At 39.7% G+C, this 25,712-nt stretch overlaps 1 protein-coding gene across 1 annotated transcript in view; it reads left to right on the forward strand.

The window, feature by feature from the left end:
• LOC105987221 (contactin-associated protein-like 3B) overlaps positions 1–25,712 on the forward strand; it is a 129,658-nt gene that overhangs the window by 53,946 nt on the left and 50,000 nt on the right. Inside the window, exons 5-9 of the mRNA XM_013018415.1 lie at positions 14,971–15,118; positions 19,683–19,886; positions 21,303–21,487; positions 22,759–22,902; positions 25,056–25,317. Of these exons, the coding sequence (XP_012873869.1) occupies positions 14,971–15,118; positions 19,683–19,886; positions 21,303–21,487; positions 22,759–22,902; positions 25,056–25,317 (943 nt within the window). The remainder of the gene's footprint in view (positions 1–14,970; positions 15,119–19,682; positions 19,887–21,302; positions 21,488–22,758; positions 22,903–25,055; positions 25,318–25,712) is intronic.

Raw genomic sequence — 25,712 nt, forward strand, 5'->3', positions numbered from 1 at the left:
TACTCTCTGCATTTGGGATTGGTGGTGAAGAGAAACAAGATGAAGATAAAAAGTTCTTGATTTAGAGAGCCTATCTTAAGGTCTTTTAATTTCTCTCAGATCAATTTGCTCATTATGTCAAATAACAACAGCAGCATTATATTTGGGGAGGATCATTCTCTAAGATGCAGCCCTTAGGATGGCTTTTTTGGGGAAGGGACACCCTATTAGCCTTGTTGGAATATCCTGATATTGACTGCCCCTGTGCTGATCTACCTCTGTGATTCCCAGAAATGAAATATGCAAGACACAGCTAAGGACCCATAAATGACTAAAAAGTAAAATCAAATTATGATTGAGAACTCAGGTAAGAGATTGTATCTTAAAAAATGCTTTGAGTTGTTGAGTGGTTACCCTAGTAACCGGGAGGAAAAGGAATAAAAAAGAGCAAAGCTAATATGGCAAAGCAGGAAAAGACTATAGTACAGAGCAAACCAACTCATTTTTCATCTCAACAAGAAGAAAACCAGCCCTATCCCCTTTGGTGCTTCAGTGGCTCAAATGCTAAAATGCTTCTAGTTTTGTCTCTGATTCTGCCCATTTTCTGAGTCTTTTTCTACTGCTTTGGAAGATTCATGAAAATTTGCAAAGGTACCCTGTAGTGTGTGTTTGTGTGTGTGTGTGTGTGTGTGTGTTTGTGTGTGTGTGTGTGTGTGTGTGTGGTTGTGTGTATGTACGCATGCGCACTTTTGCAAACACTGGGACTTGAACTAAGAGCCTGAGCACCATTCCTTAGCTTTTTCACTAAAAACTAGTGCTCTACCACTTGAGCCATGGTTCCATTTTTAGATTTTCTGATGGTTGGAGATAAAAGTCTCATGGACTTTCTGACCCTGGCTGGTTTTGAACTGTGATCCTCAGATCTCAGCATCCTAAATAGCTAGGATTTCAGGGGTTAACCACCAGTGCCTGACCACCAGTGTGGCATTTTTACAATGTAGAATTGGTCACATGGATTGTACCCTAGTTGTTTTGTGAAATGTTCACCTCTGGCTGACTTGCTCAGTGATGGAACAGCAGGAGGAAGGCCAAATGGCAACCTCTCTCCCTCCCTCCATGCCCCCCCTCCCGCCCCGACTCCTCACATCAGAGTGTCCTGGCCTTTGGAAGCCCACTACTCACCCCTGTCAATAGTGTAACCAGAATCCTAGGGCCAGAGTCCACCTCTGTGGTCTCAGACACTCACCTCAAAGATATTAGGACAATAATGAGGAAATAGTAGGAAGGGATTTTAACCAAAATGACTATTTGGCGAAGATGAAAATTAAGCATCTCAGCTCATCATCATAGTATTGACATGAGCTTTAAGTTTAAATAGAGGATGATTTGGGGTGGGGGCTGGAAAAGGCAGGAGTATATATAATTAAGTAGTTCTGGACAGAACATAGTCTGGCTGAGCATTATATCAGTTCTGGTCCTGCAAGATGACCCAAAGACATCCTTATCATCATCATGTTCGCATGACAGGACGCCTCTTGCTTGGGGTGATTGCACTCTGGGGTGATCTCACTGTGGGGGTGATCTCACTCTGAGGTATCTATAAGGCCCTCCTATTCTTGGAATCCAAGGTGACTGAAGGGTTAGGGCAGTGACTGAAGACATGTAGTTGTCTTTTGGGGAGGCAGAGGGAAGGAGAGTCTAGAACAGAGCATTGTAAAAGCTGACAAACACCTCTTAGGTTTGTATGTTCATCCCTGAAGGGGGCAGGGATAGGTTGATTAGCTATCACCTGTGCTTAGATCGGCACTCCTTGAGTGAGTAACAGGCCCAAGAGTAGAGTTAAGCAGAAGTCTGGTTCAAAGTAAAGGAGACAGATCCAGAATGAAGGTGGGGAAGCCAGGCTTTTTACCCTGCTTTTGGACCCTGTGCTTGGTGGCAAAAACAGTTTCTAAGCACCTGTTTTCAGAACTCAAGTTGCTTTTGAGGCCTTTGGAAACCTAACAGGATGGGTTCATAATGATACTTGAATGTTACCTGCCATACTATCAGAATGTCCTAGAGACCCATGGAGGGGCATGACTCTCATTGCTTTCATCAACAGTGCAGGAAGCAATTTTGTGAATTTAGGGAAGATCAGTTTGTGGCCTTGGTTCTCTATTCTTTTGCCAGGACTTTCCTGTCGGGAGTTGTCAGATAAAATAAACAAATAAATGGTTGGATGGCAAGGACAGACAATTTCTCAGGTGTTGGTAAGCAGCAATTGACTTTGGAGAAAAAGACATAACCAAAAATAAAGACACAAGAACAACCACTATTACCACCACCAAACCGTAGGCCTAGAGAGCTAACTGTCCCCTTAGGAGACACAGCTGGTTTGGAGCTAACAGCAAGACACAATGTCCTGATGTAAATTCAATACATCACTGTTTGAAGAAATGAGGATATTAGGGGAAAAAAAGAATGTTAATAGCGATTAATGAAAATGTGAAAGTTGTAACCGAGTTCTGATGATTTACCATCTCTTTCAGGCAATTATTATGTTTTTTCCCCCCAAGAAACCAGACAAATATTTTTCAGGTAGAGTCTTGTGCCTTTGTTCAGGGCAGGCCTCTGACCTGAGTCCTTCTAGCCCTGCTTTCCATGTAGCTGAGATCACAGATATGTTCTGCCACTCTGAGCTGATGAAGATGAAGTTCTGCTACATTTTTTGCCCAGGATGCCATCAAACCACGATCCTCTCTATTCTTATCTTGAAAGTACTGAGGATTGCAGGCATGAACCACCATTTCTGGCTTTCCCTGCTCACGTTCTCTCTCTCTCTCTTTCTCTCTCTCTCTCCCTCTCTCTCTCACACACACATATCATGTGTTCTAATTCCTTCAGTCTTTGCTCTTGTTTCCTGACACCAGAGGTGACCTTTTAGGAGGAATCTTGATGTGTATACTGTAACCTGCTGAAGTTGAAATGGTTGGTAGCTCTTGGGAGGCAAACACTCCCATTGGCAAATAGGTGCTTCTGAAATGAAGCACCTCTCTCACCTGACACAGGAAAAGTGGCAACAACAAACTACAAACTATAAGAAATGGCTTCATCTTTATGAACCCTTGGGACGGATAAAATGCATCAATCCTATAGCTCACAACAAAGAAAAATGGTGGCATATATAAAACCAAATATTCTTTCTCTCTAGCTCAAATACAGCAAATAAAAAGAAAACTAGAGAAATGGGAGTCTGATAAAGAAGGAACATAGGACTGGAGTTTCCCCCTGTAATCCCAGCTACTCAGTACGAAGATCTTATCATCCTTCCTTTATTTTTTCCCTAGCCAGGGCAAGATGCTATATGAAAAACAAAAAGACATTAACTTTGTAATATGTCCACATTATATTAAGAAAGGAATATTTACTAAGGTAGGTGTAACTGTAGATTTATAAGATTTTTTTTAAAGAAATAAATGTCTGTGATGTCTTTTGGTGCCTGTAGTACTCACGCTGGCTATGATTTTAATTCTAATATCTGTTCCAATTAAGTATTTTTCTACAGTGGATATGTGTTCAATTCTTTTCTCCCCTGTACCTTTAAATGAGGTGTCCAGGTTTCCTCTTTATATTTCCCTAGCCTAGCCTTTCAATATTTGTAGCAAGGGATCTCCCAGGGCTTAGAGATTCACCTAGAGAATACTCTCTAGGCAGTTACAAGAGAATGTAATTTTCCTCACCTTAGGGTTTCACACTAATTCAATATGTGGGTAATTTATTGATAGCAGCTGACACTTTACTTGCTTATAAAAGAAGAAAATTTACCTTTCCTTTCCAAGGACATGAAGCATATCCCCCAGGTAAACTGCAGGAGAGTCAAACTTGAAGTCAAGTACTTGAATCATATGTGAAAACTCATTTGGCACCCAAAGTTTATCTTAACATGTACCCAACTCTCTCAGGAAAACAAACTCACTAGTGTTGGGGTGAGGTGGGGTTGTAGTTAGTGGTGGATCCAATATTTCCTGAAGAGGTGAAGTGTCTCGGGCATTCATTCTATGAAGCATGGCCAGTACCTTTGCTGTGTTCAAGAGAAGCTGAGTAGACTTTCCAAACCTTTAAGTTTCCACGGACTTTAGGCTTCAACCACAGACTGATGACTGTTTTGTGTTGTCAGAGTCTGTTGTTCTGGGTATGCCGGGCTGTTTACAAGCTACTGTATTTTTTTCCCCAATTTTATCTCTGTAATTCTTTATTAAAAGTACTGCTGTACACATACAGCCTGAAAGCAGGATTAATGAGGAATAACAGGTACTGGGATCTTGAAGTTAGAACGGAACCTAGTGGTGCTTTCAAGGGAAGATATTGACACAAGCAAGCAAAATGCAAGTGTCCCTTCAAAACTATTTACAATGAAGGAAATACACTAACTGCATTTAAAATAGGTACAGGGCCAGCGTGCTGTCCCAGGTACGAAAACATTGAAATGCCTGACATTAGCTGATTTCAAAGGTTATCCTTCCATGCTTTTATCTGTAATAACAGGAAGGTACAGGAAGATTATATTTTTAATTTGACTGTTCTCAGATATTAAAATCTCCCTATGGATTAAAGACTTTGAGACAACCTCTTAACTGGAATTACAGAAAAGAAGATTCTCCAGAACACTCCTAGGCAGAACTGAGAATGCTTTTGAAAACCATTTCCAATAAAATCTAAATGAAAAAGATATATGAAACAAAGCTAAGAATTATACAAATATGGATTTCCTGATGCCAACAGTTTTCTGGCTGGCAATATCCATGCAGTGAAAGTAAGTCAGCTGTCCAACTTCCTGAATAAGTCCATCTCAGGACTTGGCTACTGTATTCTTTCCAGTTGAAATCGGTTGGCTTTGGCCCTGGATTCTGAACTGAGGCAAACACCTTAGGATGTCCTTGGTTGCCAGGGTAACAAGACCAAGGACCATGGTGGACCATGGATCCACCCACAAGACCCAATCCCCAAATGATCTCCCCTAGAGAGTCATACAGGTGCTGAAAGACACGCGGATGAAGTTCCTTTAGCCAATTCAGTTGGTGCCAGGTCCTCATAACCACCTGGACTCATTCGGCAGCCAGAACCCATCTGCACATGCGCAGAAAGTAAGACCCATGAGCCAACAGAGACCTCTTGGGCCTATGAGGCTGGAGGAAATCTCAGTTTGAGACTTCCGTCTCTCCACAAGGGGAATAGGGTCACAGCATCTCAGGAAATCTGGGCATGCGTGATGAACGTTTGTTACATAAGTAACTCCTGTCAATCAACCTGTCCATCAGAATCCTCACCAAACCAGGGAAAGCCCACCCACCCCTCTGCAGACAGACTTTGATGCTGAAGCCAGCTGCTCACTTGCAATGTGTCTCACTTTCTCTTTAATAAGCTTTTCTATCATTGCATTATGGTTTGTGTCTTGCTTGAAGCAAAAGAAAGGCACAAAAGAATCAAGGTTAAGCTGTGTACGTTTTTGGTAACATTATGAGGTTTATCTGCACGCCCTTCAGGTAACAGGACTTGTGCGTATCTCATTCTGTTGCTGTTTTATAAATCCCTAAGATACATATCTTGCAAGAGACCCACCAGAACTAAGTCTTATAGTCTAATATTCTAGGCACCAGATCTATTGCCATATCTGGACTAAATAGAGGCATACCTTCATCTCTGTCTGACAGCATTTCTCTTATTCACAATGCTGAAACAAAATCGTTCCTTAGTAATCCTTACTACTCAGGAGGCTGAGATCTAAAGATTGAGGTTCAAAGCCAGCCTGGGCAGACAAATCCTAGGGACTCTTTTCTCCACTTAACCAGCAAAAAGCTAGAAATTGGAATGTGGCTCAAATGGTAGAGCACCAGCCCTGGGTGGGAAGGTAAGGGACAGCTCCCAGTTCCCTCCCAATTTAATGGAGGGGAGGAAAGGAGGAAGGGGGTGGGGTAGGAAGGGAGGGAAGGAGGGAAGGTGGGAGGAAGAAAGAGATAGACTTATATTTTGTAGTTTTTTGTTTGTGCCAATCAGAGAAGAATAAACATAATTTGTAAAAAATAATGAATTCAATGGCATTTACTTTAAAATAATTAATTACAACTGATTGCATAGCCAATTATAGATATTAAAAAGGAATTTCACACGCTACCTCACTATCTATAATTCTCTGAAAATATTGGTAGGAAAAACTCTCCTATTCTTGCTTAATGGCACCTGCTAGTGAGGAGCTGCTGAACTCCTGATTGATGAAGATCAATCAGTCTGAGAAAGAAGAAAGTTATGAGTCTGAGGAACTATGGTGAGGTGGATAGCCTTTCCTTTTCTTTTCTTTCTCTTTTTTTGTGGGCTAGGACTGGAGCTTGAACTCAGAACCTGGGTGCTCTCCTTTAGGTTTTCTCCTCAAGGCTGGTACTCTACCACTTGAGCCACAGCTCTCTTTCTTTTTGCTGGCTAAGTGGAGGTAAGAGTCTTACTGACTTTCCTGCCTGGGCTGGCTTTGAACCATGATCCTCAGATCTCAGACCCCTGAGTAACTGGTATTACAGGTATGAGCTGTGGAGATCAACTCCTGCTTGACTCCCTTTATTTTTCAACTCCTGTTGAAAAGAACATTATTACAGTAAGAGGAATTGGAACTGCAGTTTTTAGACCCCAGGCTCAAAGTTTGGGTGTCCATCTTTTATCCTGCTTTTAGTTGATTTATAAGCCTAGCATTTTTTTTTGCCAGTCCTGGGGCTTTAACTCAAGGTGTGGGCACTGAGCCGCTTTTGTTCAAGGCTAGAGCTCTACCACTTGAGCCATAGGCCTTTTCTGTTTATATGGTACTGAGAAATTGAACCCAGGGCTTCATGAAGGCTAGGCAAGCACTGACCAGGGCCGTTTGCGCCATCTTAATATGATGGGAAGATAAGTAAGCAAGTGAGACAGACAGGAAGAGTAGACCAAATTCATTCTTCTATTATTTTTAATCAGAAGCCTGTTGCCATGACAACTAACATCAATCCCAATGGCATTAATTTATCCGCTCATGAAGGTAGAGTGTTCACGACCAATCACCTCTCTAATCCCATCCCTTAATGGAGCTAAAATGGCATTGATTTTTGACTTAAGTTCTGGAGGAGACATTCATATAGAGACATAGAAATCAATCACTCTGTGTCACCGGTATCATCTGCGTCCTGGAGAAGTCCCCATAATAGGCCTGAGCTATGCCCTGCTACAGCCCTTTCCTTCATCTAAGGGTCTCCCCTGGGGAAGGTAGGAGGCAAGGGGGTGTCAACAGCATGGATCTACACGCTAGATCGCTTTGTTTGAGTTGGATATCAGGTACTAAGGGTTTGGTTAGTCCTGTTCTTCAATGAGAAAGATCTTTCTTCAGTAAGAAAGATCTGGCCTGTATAAAAGAACCTATTCTTTCATTGGTTCATTCAATCATTCAATCTTCCCTCCTTACTTCCCTTCTCTGTTTTCTTCCTTCCTTCCTTAGACAACTTATTTTTTGTAGTCCGGTTTGTTTTATTTACATGTTTTCTTTTTGTAACCAAGGTATAATTCTTCTGTTCATGCATGTATAAATCTATATGCTGGGTTGATTTAGATCTTTCATTTTGCTTTTTACTGATTAACATTTTACACAGTGTAATTATACTATTCATAGTATGGTGATAAAGAACATATTCTCATTTTTAATAACCTGTGAAAACATCATTTTAATTGCTTCATAAAATCCTCTCAGGTCGTATGCCAGGGTAATTACATTATTAATGCTCACTACTTAGCATTAATACCATTTTTTCTAATAACACTTATAAATTACAAAGTAACGTAATCATCTTGCTAACGGATCTTATGGTGAGCAGCCTTATTATATCTTTTATTTGAATAGTTCCATAGACTTTTCAATTCACTTTGACAACTATCTTTCAATGAGGTATACATTGAGTAAAGCAGTTATTACAATTCTTGAGTACTTACAGGAAGTTTGGATGGTGGAGATGAAAAACAGGTTTGATAACAGCCCAGCGAGACAAGGTAAGGAAACAGAGCCACAGTGAAGAACCACAGGGCTTTTCCTTACCCAGCCACTATTTTGCCATTACAATCAGAGCAGCTTCAACTTACCACAACATAGAAACTGCTGAAGAACTAATATCATTGTGTGCTGATACTGGGGCTTGAACTCAGGGCCTGAGTGCTGTCTCTTAGCTTTTTAGTTCAATTCTACCACTTGAGCCACAGCTCCACTCCTGGCTTTTTGGTGGTTAATTAGAGATAAGGGTCTCATGGACTTTCCTGCCTAGGCTGACTTCAAGCCTCAATCCTCAGATCTAAGCCTCCTGTGTAGCTAGGATTATAGGCATGAGCCACTAATAGCCAGCTGGAATGAATATCCTTTATCCATATTTCCCTTCTTCTTTGTGAGAATTATCACAACATTGAAATGGCTTGGTGCTGTGGTCAGACACAGCAGGCACTAAATCCTTATTTTAGAAATCACTGAGATTCACTTCTACAACCCAAAATTAGAAATAAAAATTTGGTGAAAAACAGTTTTCTTTGGGGGAAATCTAGCAGCTGCCCCAAATACTGAGGTACACCCTTAGCACTCCCATCAAATATTCATTAAGTTAGAAATGCTTCAACAGAGCAGATCAGTAATAAAATAAGTTTTTCTGCTTCAGGCTGACTCACCTTGATTTTCCCCTGAGCATACTTAGGGAGTTAATTCTTTGTGCAAGGAACCACATACAGACGATCCTAAGAATCCTAGTGTACCCTGCCTGGGATTGATAGATTGTCCAAAAAGACTATGAGAAACAGAGAAACAAACCAAAGTGACAGTTGGACCAGGTGCTGGTGGCTCACATCTGTAATCCGAGCTACTCAGGAGGCTGAGATCTGAGGATCATGATCCAAAACCAGCCCAGACAGGAAAATCCATGAGACTCTTATCTCCAATTAACACCCAGAAAGGCAGAAGTAGAGCTATGGCTCAAAGTGGTAGAGTGCTAGCCTTGAACAAAAGAGCTCAGGGATAGTGCCAGGCCCTGAGTTCAAGCCCCATAACTGGTAAACAAACAAAAAAAAATATAAAAACAAAATGACAGTTGGGAAATTTCTCAGTAGGACCCTTCATGCCTAAGCATGCTAGAAAAATGGATTGCTTCATCTAAAAAAAATTCACATCAAACTGAAGTGAATCTTCATTGTTCAATAAGAGGGAAACACAAACACACATACACATACTAGAATGAATGTTCTAAAATGGTGTATAATGGTTCAGATTCACGTTAAGCACTGACATTGTATCTATGTGTAAAACTTCCAGGGAGATATTATTTTTCTGCTATATAAAATACCACAGTGACTGCCATCAAGGTCACACTTCTGAGAAGGGACAGGAAAGAATTTGAAGGACGATGGGTTTTAAAGCATTCTGTAAAACTTTCACTCTCCACAGGGCTGGGCTGGGCTGGGCCTTGGCTTTGTCTCTTAATGAAGCTTTAAGCCTCTGCAGAATCTCTGATGGCCGTGGATTTCCACAGAGCTGGCTTTGCCTTGTTTTTCTGGAACCTTTGTTTTCTGACTTCAGGCATAGGACTTTATGGCTATTTGTGCTTGCTTATAAATTCATATTTATGATGGAAACTCTCAAAGCAAACTGTAAATGGATAAAAGAATACACAGCATTTTCAGCTATTAAATTTTACTGTAAAATATATGATGGTTTTAATAATAAGTCCTAAATGTTACATCAATGAAATAATACTATAGGCTCTCCCTCTCCAAACTGTATTCTTTTTAATTGTTACATTTTAACAGGGCAACAGTTTATTTGACTGGTATTTTGTGAAGCTGGTTATAATTCAAATAAAATATGAATAATGTGATTCTTCAAACTTCAAAGGAATTAATGTGACTATATATGCCCAAGACTATTTGAATGTGTTTATGTATGCAAATATATACATAAAGTTTTATATATACATATACATAGACACATAAACACATATCTGTATTTTTTGGCAGTGCTGGACAGAACCTAGGGCATTAGCATGTCTTATTTTTTTTATGCTAGTACTGGGGCTTGAACTTAGGGCCTAGGCACTGTCTCTTAGCTTTCTTGCTCAGGGCTGAAGCTGAATGCACACCTGCACTTCTGACTTTTTACTGGTTTGGATATAAGGATCTTGTGGATTTTTCTGCCCTAGCTTGCTTTGAACCTGGCTACTCAGATCTTAGCCTCCCAAGTAGGATTACAAGTATGTACCTGGTAACCTAGCCCCTTTAATATATTTTAGTCATATGTAGTAAATGTTTGGTTTCGTAAAGTTCTTATCCTTGAGTTGTAAACAATATCTCCATTGTTAAACATTACATTCTGTCTGCTCTATTCACAAATTATTGCCTCATGTCAGTATAAAATCTCTTAGAAACTATCTTGTTTGATTCGATAAAAATAAGCCATGAAATTATTTTTCTCTATGCTACTCTAGTCACATCATTTCATAAATATTTTCTCCAGAGCTTATATTTGAAAAGAAGCTTGAGAGAAAAGTAGTGTGGGGGATACAAAAACAGTAAAACAATTCTATTTGAGTAGGTTTCCTTGGGAAGATTTTTTATTATGTTGCGCATACCAAAATTTAAATCACCTTGTCAGCTTCAGGCAAAATTGATTTTAATTCTTTGAATTTTAATGTTGAAGGCAAAATGCCCAGGAGAGCTATGTCCCTGGCTTGGCAGTTTAGATGGATGTCTTAGATATTAAACCCATGGATGAACTCAATCTACACCAATTGTAAGCAAGCACTCTCTACTTCTGCCCACACTGCAGCAGTCAGAGCCCCAAAACTCTTACCTTCCGTCAGGTGGTGGGCACGGTGCTAATTAGCTCAATTATTGTTCCAACCTTTAGATTTAGTTTTTACTAAACTAGCTTTATAGATAAGGAAACTGCACTGTGCTGAAAAACAGCACTAGTGGGAGTTTGAATGGGTGGCGCTACGATGTGACTTTTCTTTCTTCTTCTTCTTCTTTTTTTTTTTTAGGTACTAGAATTGGAACTTAAGGCCTCTTGCCTACCAGGCAGGTGCTCTATCCCTTGAACAGTATTCCCTGCCCTTTTTGCTACAGTTACTTTCTATATATGGTCTTTGTTTTTTTGTTATTTTTGCTGGAGGCCTGTGATCCTCCTCCTTATATGTACTTGGGATTACAGGCATACAACACTATGCCCAGTTTCTTTGTTGAGTGGGCATCTCACTATCTCTTGCCCAATCTGACTTGTTTTTTGGGTTTTGTTTTCTTTGGTCTGTCGTGGGGCTTGAACTCTGGGCCTGAGCGCTGTCCCTCAGCTCTTCAGCTCAAGGCTAGCCCGATACCACTTGAGCTACAGTGCCACTTCTGGTTTTCTATTTAGTATTCTATGTTTTTACTTCCCAGTGAATGGTTTAGTGCATAGTTCTTACCTTATTTATTGAATTCATTAACCTGTCATTTACAGGTGATCTAAAATAAATTTATGTGTGCATGAGAATCAGTCTTTTCCTTGTCCTCACATGTTATCATTTTTATTAGATTTTAATTTGTTTGGTGGTACTGGGGTTTGAACTCAGGGTCTTGCTTTTGGTAGGCAGGGGCTTAACCACTTTGGCCCTTTTCTGTCCGGTAACTTTTGAGATAGAATTTTGCTTTTTGTCCAGGTCAGCCTATATAGCGTTCCTCCATTTTCCCAGTTCCCATTGTTATCATCAATGCCCAGCTATTTGTTAGGATGCAGGCTCACATAAAAGAAATGCAAATCAAAACAACATTGAGATTCCACCTCACCCCAGTTAGAATGGCTATAATCAAGAACTCTAATAACAACAGATGCTGGAGGGGATGTGGACAGAAGGGAACCTTACTGCATTGCTGGTGGGAGTGTAAACTTGTTCAACCACTTTGGAAAGTAGTATGGAGGTTCTGCAAAAGACTCCACATAGAGCTCCGCTATGACCCAGCAATCCCACTTTTGGGCATTTACCTGAATGATCACAAACAAGACCACACTAAAGCTACCAGCACAACTATGTTTATTGCAACATTATTTACCATAGCTAAGATATGGAACCAACCCAGATGCCCCTCAGTAGATGAATGGATCAAGAAAATGTGGTATATATACACAATGGAATTCTATGCCTCCATCAGAAAGAATGACATTACCCCATTTGTTAGGAAATAGAAAGACTTGGAAAAAGTTATATTAAGTGAAGTAAGCCAGGCCCAAAGAAACACAGGTCCCATGGTTTCCCTGCAATAACTAGTATATGTCTGAGTCAAGCAGAAAAGGTCAGATAAGTTGATGTTAGGTGAAACGAACCCCAAGATGACTCAAATATTTTTTCTTTCTTGCTATTGTTTCTAACATATTTATAAGATTATTTCTTTGTTGCTTTGTATGTTCCTCCCCCACGGTATAACCCTTGTTTTCACTGTGTTTGATGTTGGTATAATTTGTGGAGGGGAAGGGGAAAAACAAATTGTTTAACTAGGGATACAGGTGGACCTATTGCAACAATGAAATGTACAAGACATAATGTTGAAAAACGAACTTTACAACTTTGGTGGCGTGGGGGAGGGGAGCCTGCGGGGAGAGGAGGTGGGGCAGGGTCAGGGGAGATGGGAAGGGATGGGAAGGGGAAACAAAGGAGGAGGCAACAATGCTTGATAAGAAATGTACTCATTACCTTGCTCATGTAAATTGTAACCCCTCTCTCTGGTATTTTCACCATAATAATAATAAAAAAAAAGATGGAGGCTCACAACTTTTTGCCCAGGGTGGCTTTGAACCATGATTCTCTCTATTTTCATTTCCCAATTACTTAGAATTATAGATATAAGCCAACAACACCTGTCTTAGCTTAGATTTTTAAAGATTAGCATATATTAACATTTTCATGTGAATGTTGATTTTTACATGTCAAAGCAATGCTTCCCCCATGTACCTAAAATGTGCACTGCTTAAATCTAACCTTGCTTTATCTATTACCTCCCACCTGAAAATGGTCTGGTGCTTGGTAGTGTTCAGATAACAAGACTGAAAATAATCATTCCCCTTTGTCCTCAACACATATGGTGGTGATATGCATTTCGCGAGTCACCCCCAAAATAACTGACCAATGGAAAGTTCACTTATTAAGTGTAGAGGTGTAGGAGTCCTACACTGGTGTGTGAGATGAATTCTACCTGATAACATGAAATAAAAACCCTGGGCAACATATAGAAGCTCAATCTAAAATATACCAGGACATGATATAGAACTCTAGGCCTTTACACAGTGAGAGTAAAGGATACTCTCAGGAGAGAAACACGATAGCACAATGCTTTGTGCATCTGATCACATAAACTAATATTTACTGAAATGAACTCCAGAAAATGGAGACAAGAAGATTTGTTTCCTTTGTTGCTGTTTTTGTTTTCCTTTCTTTCTGTCTTGTTTGTTCATTTATCTGAGTTCAGGAGGGTAGGGGGCACAGAAATGGAAGGACAGAGTGAACAAATGCAGCGGTGACACTTACTAGACACTATATGGAAAATGAACTATACAACTGTGTGCGGACATGGAAGGGAAAAACTGGGAGAGAATGATGGGAAGGGGTGACTTTTTCCAAAAAGATATGTACTTTTTCTATGTATGTATGTATGTATGTATGTATTTGTTGGTCATGGGGCTTGAACTCTGAGCCTGGGCGCTGTCCCTTAGCTCTTCAGCTCAAGGTGAGCGCTCTACCACTTGAGCCACAGTGCCTCTTCTGTTTTTCTTTTTTTTTTTAATTTAATTTTATTTTATTTGTGAACATACTGTACAGAAGAGTTACAATTACATGGGCAGAATAATGCATACATTTCTTACCAAGCATTGCAGCCTCCTCCTTTGTTTACCCTTCACATCCCTTCCCAGCCTCCCCCCTCCCCCCAATCCCAATCCTTCTCCTTCCCCCCCTTTCCCCCCCCACCCCCCCGCACCAACGTTGTAAAGCTCGTTTTGGACATGACAACTTGTACTTCTCATTGTTGCAACCGGTCTACCTGTATCCTTAAACAACTGGTTTTTCCCCATCTCCTCCACAAGTTATACTGACCTCAAATATAGTGAAAGCAGGGGTTATACTGTGGGGGAGGGACATACAAAGCAACAAAGAGATAATCTTATAAATGCGTTAGAAACACATGCATGAAAGAAAAAAAACATTAAAATACACATCTAACGGTTCATTTTCCTGACATCACATTATCTGACCTTTTCCGCTTGCCTCTTCTGTTTTTCTAGTGTGTGTGTGTGTGTGTGTGTGTGTGTGTGTGTGTGTTTTAATTGAAGATAAGAGTCTCATGGACTTTCTTGCCCAGGCTGGCTTTGAACAGTGATCCTCAGATCTCAGCCTCCTGAGTAGCTAGGATTACACTGCCACCTGGCTAAGAAATGTACTTTTTATCTGACTTATATCACCTTTATAATAACAAATACAAAAAGTCAGATGTAATCCTCCCCAAACTATATGATGGCTATTGTGTAGCATTTTCCCTTGCTAGCTTGCTGGTCCTCACCTGTAACTTGAGAGAATGAAGTCAGAGGAATACCTTGTCTGATTCCAAGTTCTAGGATTCTTGTCGTAGATCCCTTGATCTGGTGTTTGATCACCGTGGAGAAGGGGCTTTCTTGGGGGAAATCCTGACCACTTGGAGGTTGGTGGGGGAAGCAGGTTGTAAGAGGACAATTGTAGCAAAGCAAACTTGACAGAGACCTTCCTGCCTGTCAGCATTTTAATGGTGCGGGTGGAATTCCAATCACCCCTCCGTTGTACATCAGCAGAGTTTCTTGAAGGAAGGCAGCCGTTGCCTGGGGACCGATACTGTGTGCTCACTCACAGTAACCCGGACAGGATCACGGAGTGAAGATGCCATTCTGCAGATGTATCGATCTCTTTCTCTGCTTCCTTCCAGGGATTTCCAGGAAACGCCAATGCAGACAGCGTTGTGTCCTACACACTCCAGCCGCCCTTCGAAGCCAGGTTTCTGCGCTTCCTGCCCTTGGCCTGGAATCCCAGGGGTAGGATTGGGATGCGGATCGAAGTGTACGGATGTGCATATCGTAAGTGGTACTTATTCCTCTTCACATGAGAGCATTCACAGGTGCAGTGAAGTGCAGTAAAAGCCCCAAGCCAGACTGCTCGATCTTCTATGACCTTAAATAACTACGTAAGAACTGATGTTATGTAGGAAGTCAAGGGTCTTTGTTGCCCTATAACAAACTGGACTTCTATTATTGTCTTTTATAGTTGACTTTAGAGGTGGACTTGAACCAAAACATACTCATCTTTAGATTCTCAGATTTTTTTTCAAACGAAGTGCCTGTAACATTGTAGACAATAATAACGTGAATACAATTTAAATTACTGAGCAGAGGTGCTGGTGGCTCCTTGCCCATAAATCCTAGTGATATAAGAAGCTGAGGTCTGGAGGACTTCAGTTAGAAGATAGTGTGGGTAGAAAAGTCTGCAAAGCTTCGTCTCTAAAATAATCAGAGACTTGGCTCAAGTGGTAGAGCACCAGCTTAACAAATGCCAGGCCCTGAGTCCAAATCCAATTACTACCAAATGAAAAACAACACACACACACACACACACACACACACACACAGGACAGACAATGCTGTTTGGTGAAGCAGCTTAAATGGTACTCCATGTGGGAACACAATACTGGTTTTTCTCATGCCCACACCTGCTCTATGATGCGTCTGTTTTAACTCATCTTTTCTCTATGAACATTACCATGAAACCTTTGGTCTGGCACACTTGATCTTTACTTGGTGTGTGTATGTGTTTAGTTTGTGTACTGAGCCAGCTTATTGTCTCTTCCATGAACAGTAATCACCATAAATGAGTAGATCCCACATGAAAATAACACAAACATTAAAAAAAAAGTAACAGTGAAATCATGTGGCAGGATTCTATTTGACAGTGGTCATTTGGTGTCCCACAGTATACTCTGGATGTTTCTTCACATCATCATTATCATGTTTCTAAATTATTGTCAGCATAGAAGAGCACGAAAAGTACTGCTATAGTTGTACTGGTGGCTCATGCCTATAATCCTAGCTACTCAGGAGGTTCTGAGGATCATTGTTAAAAACCAGACAGGGCAGTAAAGTCCATGAAATTCTTATCTCCAATTAACCATCAAAAAGTCAGAAGTGGAGCTGTGACTCAAATGGTAGAGTGTCAGTCTTGAGTGAAAAAGCTGAGGGAAAGCACCTGGGCATTAAGTTCAAGCCTCAGTAGTAGCACACACATTAAAAAAAATACTGCTGTGTAGAATTGAAGAACAATCCAAAGATTAAACTGGATGAGCACATCTTAACACTTCTTAGATTTGGGTCTGCACAGATTTTTTTGGTCAGGTTTTTTTGTGCACGATCAGCCCTATTCTTTGCTGATTGTACTTTTCACCTTGCCAAATGTTAATTTCCTAAAACATAATAATAATAATAATATACCATCCAGGGAGTATTTTAAGTCACTGTTAAAATTCTCATTTGACCTTTAGCCACCCAAATTAATTCCCTAACTTGGCCTCTAACTCGGCCTCTGTTTTCTATTGTTAACATTTCCACAGGATATTAAGTATCATAGTGTGTCTTACTATCAATTTTTCTCCTGTTCCCCTTGGCCATTGACTTTCATCTCTGTGTTCATTTCAATATTTAATTGTGCTCACCATAACAAGAGTTCTTATGCCTCCTATCTCCAACTCTCTCTGTCCCTCCCTCCCTCCCTTCCTCCATCACCTCCCCCCTCTCTCTCTCACATACACACACACATACACACGATGGTACTAGGGCTTGAACATTAGCTTTGTCATTCAAGACCGGCATTCTATCACTTGAGCTATTCCTCTACCACTTGAGCTATTCCTCCACTTCTGACTTTTTGCTGGTTAATTGGAGATAAGAGTATCTCCCATTTATTTGGCTGGCCTGGCTTTGAACCACAATCTTCTCAGCCTTCAGAGTAGCTAGGGTCATAGGCATAGAGCCACCAGTACCCAGCTGCACTTGTTTTTTGATGAACTGAATGTTTAGGACTTCCATAGTGAAATTGTAAGAGACTTGTCAGAGATAGAAAAAAAAAGTGTGTGTGTGTGTGTGTGTGTAATTACAGTTCTGACAGGCTATAGGAATGCCCATCACAGTACTATAAAAGTCCTGTGCCATCAACAAAGTCAATAAATAGATAAACAAACAAGCAAAACTATGTGCCTTTGTTAGTTTTCCTGAGAAACAAAGCTACAACATACATTTTTGTATGCGTGTGGCCACATATTGTATAAGCAGACAAAATCCTAAAATGTCGATATATGGGTAACATGGGTGGGTGAGATTCCATGAATAATGACTTTCAACAATTAATAGAGAGCTTAAACAAAATGAATTTTAGAGAGCTGACACATGTCTTGACTGGGGGAGGGAGGCTGAAAGGAGTAGCAGTATAAGAATAGAAAGAGGAAGCTAGATTTAGCTTAGAAACTTACAAGTAAATACGTTGGGTGGTATGCAAATGCATACAAATGTATTAATTGAAATACGGTAGATTCAAGGAACAACTCAAACAGAGCAGTTCCTCAGAAAGCCAGAATCAAAGGTCAACAAAATAGAACATCATGAAGTGGGTACTCAAAAGGGGTGACGTAGGGTCAAGGGGAAAGGGGTAGACAAATGAAGAAGAGAGGAGGGGGAAGATGCAGATAAAAATTCAATGTTTATCTTACAAAATTAAGAAGGGTAAGGGAAGGGCTAGGTAGAGAAGGGCTGGGTGAGAATGTGCAAAGGGGTGACATTGATCAAGATGTATTGTATGCATAACCTTCCTTGCGAAATGGCAACTCCTTTGTACAACTACTTAACTATAATTTAAAAAGTGAATACAAAACGAAAGAGGAATGGTGGGCAGATCCAGCCACCATGCTCAAGGTATTTCATGATAGAACTAAGAACTAAGAAGCTTGAGGGGATGGGCGAGTTGGGATAGCTGAGAGGGAATGATGGAGGAGTGGCAATGGTCAAGACGCTCTCTACACATAAACGAACAAGTTAAACGGAAGCAATCATTGTACTATTTGCACAACTGTTTGAAGATAATAATAATAATAATAGAGTCTCAGAGGTATGCACAAGAAATCCTCCTAGACCACCTTCCCAAATCCTATAGAGTTTCTAGTTTTTGGTTCGTTTTCAACTTCAAAGGAAATTTATTTATTTTTTTTTGGGGGGGGGTCTAGTCATGGGGCCTGAACTCTGGGCTGGGCGCTGTCCCTCAGCTCTTCAGCTCAAGGCTAGCACTCTACCTCTTGAGCCACAGCGCTACTTCTGGCTTTTTTTTTTTTTTTGCTTATGTGGTGCTAAGGAATTGAACCCAGGGCCTCATGCATACAAGGCAAGTGCTCTACCACTGAGCCACCTTCCCAGCCCAGAAATTTATTTATTTTTTATTGTGAAAATACTGTACAGAGAGGTTACAATTACATGGGCAAGATAATGAATACATTTCTTATCAAGAATGGAACCCCCCTCTTTGTTTCTCCTTCCCATCCCATCCTCCCCCCACCACCAAAGTTGTAAAGTTCATTTTTGACATAACGACTTGTATGTCTCATTGTTGCAGTGGGTCCACCTGTATCCCTATTTAAACGATTTGTTTTTTCCCTTCCCTTCCACAAATTATAATAACATCAAATACAGTGAAAGCAGAGGTTATACCATGGGGGAGGAACATACAAAGCAACAAAGAAATAATCTTATAAATGTGTTAGAAACAATCACATGAAAGAAAAAAAAAACATTTGAATACCAGCCAGTCAACTTTTGCATTGTTTTCCCCAAAGAATAAATACTGATTTTAATGTCACAGTAAAATATTAACTATGCCTATATTCAAGCTGTGCAAATAAAATAAAAATAAGTACATATGTAAGAAACAAGAGAAGTCAAAGGTATGGAGAATGAATCAGCCATTTAAAGAGTGACACTAATATTTAATAAAGACTAATATTAAAATTAAAAATTAATGTCATAATAAAGCAACATTCAGGGTGGGAATGTGGCTCAGTGGTAGAGCACTTGCCTTGCATGCATGAAACCCTGGGTTTGATCCCTCAGTACCACAAAAGCAGAAAAAGCTGGAAGTGGCTCTGTGGCTCAAGTGATAGAGCACTAGCCTTGAGCTGAGGAACTGGGGGACAGCTTAGTGCCCAGGCCCAGATCAGGCCCCACAACTGACAAAAAAAAAGAAAAAAGAAAAGAAAGAAAAAAAACAAAGAAAATGTAACATCCTTCTTGATTTTTCTCAAGGATGAGAAGTAGACCACTGTAATACAAAGATAGTGGCAACTGGGAGGAGGTTAATAAGAATACTTCTAGATGATAATGTTGGGAAAAGTCTAACAGCAGGTAGCAGGTATGAGGTATATCAAGTCAGATTAGCAACAGAAAATACAGTATTGTCAGTTTTTCTCCTTTGATGAACAGACTTAAAACATGACTTGTGCCTATGTGTGTGTGTGTGTGTGTGTGTGTGTGTTGGCATGAGTCACAGATTTTCAACATGTTAAAGTGCAGAAAGTCTATATTTAGTTCTGTTTTTCAATATTTTCTTTCCCAGGATCCGAGGTGGCTCATTTTGATGGATACAGTGCCCTGCTCTACAGATTTGGTGAAAAATCCATCCGACCAATGAGAGATGTTATTTCTTTGAAATTTAAAGCCATGCAGAACAATGGGATTCTGTTCCACAGAGAAGGACCAAATGGAAATCATATCACTCTGGAACTAATTAAAGGACAACTTGTCTTTTATCTTAATTCAGGTAAAAAATACTTGTACACTTATGCCAGTAGTTTTTTTAAATCTGTTTAGCTATAAACAGATCTGTTTATAGTGAATCTGTGAATCTTTTCAGTTAAGTAAAGGAGCCATACAATTTATCATGCCAACCAGAATACTTTTGAGAAATAAAAGACAAGTTACTAAGACCCACACCAGGATGATTATTGCAAAGTAGAATTATCATGGGAAAATGTAAAAGGAAGTTTAAGAACATTGCTAATGAATGCAGGACTTACATAATTAGTGTGTGTGTGTGTGTGTGTGTGTGTGTGTGTGTGTGTGTGTGTGTGTGTGTACTGGAACTTAAACTCAGAGCCTACATGCTCTTTCTTAGTTTCTTCTGCTTAAGGGTGATCTTGAGACACACCTCTATTTCTGGCTTTTTTTCTGGTCAAGTGGAGATAAGAGTTTCACAGATTTTATATGCTCAGGCTGCCTTTGAACCGCAACACTGAGATCTCAGCCTCCCGGTTAGTCAAGATTACAGGTATGAGCCACCTGCAATAAGCCAAAGAGCATATATTTTGTCAACAGTGAAAGGTAATTATAAATAAATACATAGGGTATAGTTTATATTGTGATAAGATATAATCGTACAGATAAGAAGAGGTTACTGCAAAATTCTGGGATTGTATTGGTAATGATATTCCAATGCAGAAAATATTTTCAAGGTAAATGTGAATCATGTCATGAATAGTGATACAAAATAAGTAACTAAAATGAAAGAACAATTTTCAACCAGGCACTACTGTTTCCTAATCAGGGAGGCTGAGATTGGAGAACTGAGATTTGAAGCCAGCGAGGGCAGGAAAGTTTGTGAGACTGTTATCTGCATTTAACCACCAAAAAGACAGAAATTGGGCTGTGGTTCAAGTGGTGGAGCACTAGCCTTGAATAGAAAAGCTAATGAGTTAAGAGACAGGCTCTGAGGTCAAGCCTCAGTATCAGTAGCAAAAAAAATAAGGCTGAGAACATGGCTTAGTAGTAGAGGCCTGCCTAGCATGCATGAGGCCCTGAATTCAATTCCTTCGTGCCACATAATCAAAAACCAAATAAATTAAACAAAAGAAATGTACTCATTACCTGACTTAAGAAACTGTAATCCTTCTATACATCACCTTTACATTAACACTAAAATTAACTAATCAGTTAATTTTTAAAAGAAAAAATGTTTTAAAAGCAATAGAAATAAAGTAAGTGAAAAAGGCGATTTCAACATTGAATAGAAATGAATTGTAATAAGAAACCATAAAAGAAGTATACTTTGTGTACAAGAGGAAGTCTGAACATCTATAGGTGAGGGAAGACTGAAATATAAATTTCAATGCTCATCTCACAAAGGGAATCCATGATTTAGAGCGGAGCTAACTGGGTGTGGTGGTTGTTCTCTTTGAAGGCAAGGCAAACCTGTCCTCTACTAAAGCTCCCACGACCCTCACCTTGGGCAGCCTGCTGGATGATCAGCACTGGCACTCTGTCCGCCTGGAGTTCTTCAACACCCACGTCAACTTCACCTTGGACAAGCACGCGCATCACTTCCGTGCGAAAGGAGAACGCACTTCCTTAGATCTTCACTTTGAGGTTATTACACAATGTATAATTTCAATGGCCTGTAACCAGAACCCAGTTCTATGGAGAAACGCATAGCAATTCAGAGCTCTGGTGGTTGATACAGAATTCAGGGTACTCCTTTAAATAAGTCCCAATTGATTACTTTATGATGATGGATCATTCTCTTAGCATGAGAGGCATGTATCCAGGCCTAGTGTGATGTAAGGTTAAGGAGATTTTTCTGCAAATGAAGTGATCTAAAGACACAAAATGATGTTCAATAGATTCCTTTTGAATTGTATCTAGTATATTACATTTGTTGTTAGGCTATAACAGATTCCTGAGGGTGGGATTTTGTATGGTATGAGCACAGTGAACACAACATTATGTGACATCTCTTGGAAGAGTTTGCATCATATATATCCACAAATTCATTAAATAAAGACGGTCAAATGAACCCATGTTAACTACACTTTAACTTTCTTAAGTGGTTTTTAGCAAATGCATTACCAATATGTCTCAAAGCACACAATTCTGGAAGTTCTTCATAGGACAATATCAAATGTGTGAGGATCAGGAAAAACTGGGGCAATTTATGTAATGTAATTGATTGTGACACATAATATGCAGAGGAGCTCAGTGCTACCCCAGAATAACCACAATTTTATTACCTTAAGTTCACCATATAATGCCAAAACATAAGCTTATTCCTTACATAAAAGGATTTTTTCCTCTCTCAAGGCTGGAATTCTACCACTTGAGCCACAGATGCACTTCTAGATTTTTGGTGGTTAATTGGAAATAAGAATCTCATAGGCTTCCCTGCCCTTACTGGCTTTGAAGCACAATTCTCAGATCTCAATTTCTTGCATTGCTAGATTGCAGGGATAAGCCACTGGTGCCTGACATTTTTAAATTTTTTCTTAGAACACATAACAAGTTTCTAAAAATGAGCCCCATGACTACTTCCTTAAAATGGCTTAGTTGAGAAATGCCTGAGAGACCAAGTAACTAAAATATGTCCTATGTAGTCTTAAATTGTTTACTATGTAATCTTTTCAAGAACAAGTTTATTGACCCTTTTTCTGAAGTCTGTACACCAAGTCAGGAATCAAGCCGTCGAATAATGTCATGATAACCGAACATCTCATTTAAAACAAACAAGACAGAAGTATAAAATGATGCTGCTGGATTTGTGACCATTAATTTAATACCTGTTAGTCAGACATCTTTTAAAGGGATCATTTCACTTAAATATCACTAAAAATGTTATTTTTCTTTATGTCATTTTTCTCTCAAAGATCAGCTTTGGAGGAATTTCAGTACCTGGAGGACTACTGAATTTCTCACATAAAATGTTTCATGGATGTTTGGAAAATCTTTATTATAATGGAGTGGATATAATTGAATTAGCCAAGAAGCACAAGCCACAAATCCTCATTATGGTAAGGAAAGAGCAAGAAAAATAAGTTTTTTGCTTTACTTTTATTGCTATTAGGCCTCCATTTGTCATAATATTTTTTTAAAACTCAACTCATACTTTTTTTATGTGCGAGTTCTGGGGTTTGAACTCAGGGCCTGGGTGCTGTCCTTGAGCTATTGTCACTCAAGGCTAACATTCTACCACTTGAATTATAGCTCTACTTCTGCCTTTTTGGTAGTTTGCTGGAGATAAAGAGTCTCACAGACTTTCCTGCTCAGGCAGGCTTTGAACTGTTATCAGATCTTAGATCTCGGCCTACTGATTGGGTAGGTGTGAGCCATTACACTCACCACTGGAGTAAAGCTCGACGCATACTTTTAAACAGCTTCTATGTAACACCACAATTTTATTACGCACATGAAGTTAAAAAGTAAATATATCTCCTGGCGCATGGTTATTTAATATGAAGTAAAATGAACATCTTACTTTTATATTGAAATCAAAATTCATATACCTTGTGTGTTTGGGGTATTATTAGTCTCAGGAGATCAATTGTTTGGCAATAAAAATCCCTAATGAGCGATTCCCTAATCAATGGTAAATGTTTCCCAGTAGTTAATTAACTTCTTTCCATTAAAAAGAAAACAAAACGATCTGAGTTTTGGGTGACAGGTAAATTCATATTGCCTGTCAGTAAATCTCAGAGACCATTGTAGGAATATTCATTTGTGTTGTTTTGAAAATATTGTTTCTCATTTTTGTGCTGCAAGGATTGGAGCGCCTTGATTACATTGCCCACACCTGGAGGAGCTCTCTTCAGCTCCAGGTTGTGTGCTGGTGACTAACACCCAATCCTAACTACTCAGGAAGTGGAGGAGGATCTCAGTTCGAAGCCAGACTGGGCAGACAGATCTGTGAGACTTTTATCTCCAGCTAACCAATCAGAAGCCATAAGTGGAACTGTGGTTCGAATTGTATATCACTTACCTTGAATGGAACAAAGCCCAAGGCTCTGAGTGCAAGCATTGAGTGAGTGTGCGCGCGCGCACACACACACACACACACACCACACACCTCTTTAGCTCTTGATGCACAGGCTACAAAATGAATATATATCACTCAGGTTAGCATGTGATAGAGGGGAAGACTAGCCATGAGTCCCCTATTCCAAGAAGGTTATGTAAATAAATAGACATGCAAACAAACAAAGAAAAGAAAAAAAATGATAGCTCTGAAGACTTCTTTGAACAGCCCTGTGCTAGGATAAAAACGAATGGAAAATGTCATGAAGATTCATGAACAGAGAAACACCAAAGGGAAGAGGGATAAAAAGGCTCCACCGAGAGATGGTACCTTGGACAAGATTAAAAATAAATCAAAAGGAAGTGGATAAATGGATCGATCTTCTATCTAAAGTTTCCTTCCAAGAAGAAACTGAACTGGACTTGGCACGAGTTAACCAGATCCTAATCTCACAAATTAGACTGGGTTTAGTGGTGGACATGTGCTACTGCAGCTATCCCAGAGGTAGAGGTAGTTCGAGGAGAGCACAGTTTGTAAAAGCACGAGACCCTATCAAAACCAAACTCTAGGTGAAATGGACTAGGAGTGTGGTTCAAGTGGCAGAGTGTCTGCCCAGCAAGGGTGAGACCATGAGTTCAACCACCCGTACCAAGTAAATACGTACATCAATAAATAACCAACTCATTAAATTGAGAGAAATGATCAAAATAAGTTGGCATGAAACTGATCTTCAGGAATGATCTTTAGGAAGATCTAACTATTAAACAGTATGGAACTACCTGTTAATTGTTTATAACCTCAGGCCTAACAGAGGACCTGGAAATTAACTGCCATAGCTTTAACTCCTACTCAACTGTATTATAGTAAGTGTTATTTGCTAGTATAGAGAAATATTAAGGTAGAGAATTATACATACACACGCACACACACATGTATACATGCATACACACCATAGATAGATTTGCCTATGGATGATAATATTTACATTAGGAGAAAAGATAAAAGACATAACATTAAGCATTGTGTGTAGTCTAATTCATAAAACTCTAATGAGAGAAAGCTTATGTAAATTTTTGCCAATATGCCTTTAATTAGAGAAGAGCCCCATTCACTGGAAGGTCTCTCAATGTTGCCCTTTTGTTTTATTTATAGGGAAATGTCTCCTTCTTGTGTCCACAATCACAGACTGTCCCCATGACTTTTCTGAGCTCCAGGAGCTATTTGTCTCTGCCAGGCAGTTCTGGGAAGGACAATGTATCGGTCACTTTTCAGTTTCGAACATGGAACAAAGTAGGACAATTGCTTTCTGGTGAACTTTGGCGTGGGTCAGGAAGTTTTATCCTGTTTCTTAAGGATGGAAAACTCACACTGAGTCTCTCACAGATGGGCCAATCTTTGAGGAACATCACAGCAGGTAAAACCTATTTTCATCAACTGTACCAACAACCAGGCCACGAGTCATCTTGTAATAAGTGAAGTAATGAGTTGCTACTTGCTCTCATTTGGAAGAACAAGTTGCCCTCTTCTTTTTCCTTTGGATTGTATCTACATGGGACAATCATCATCATGATAGGGATCTTTTGATCCCAAATGATTCTATATAAGAAATTAAGAAACAGCTGCATGCTGTTCTTTTTTCTCTTCTTCCCTTTCCCTCCCTCCCTCCCTCCCTTCTTTCTTTCTTTCTTTCTTCCTTCCTTCTTTCCTTCCTTTCTTCTTTCTTTCTTTCTTTCTTTCTTTCTTTCTTTCTTTCTTTCTTTCTTTCTTTCTTTCTTTCTTTCTTTCTTTCTTTCTTTCTTTCTTTCTTTC

The sequence above is a fragment of the Dipodomys ordii genome, unplaced genomic scaffold, assembly GCF_000151885.1.
Source record: "Dipodomys ordii isolate 6190 unplaced genomic scaffold, Dord_2.0 Scaffold40, whole genome shotgun sequence".
In the NCBI taxonomy this organism is placed as follows: Eukaryota; Metazoa; Chordata; class Mammalia; order Rodentia; family Heteromyidae; genus Dipodomys; species Dipodomys ordii.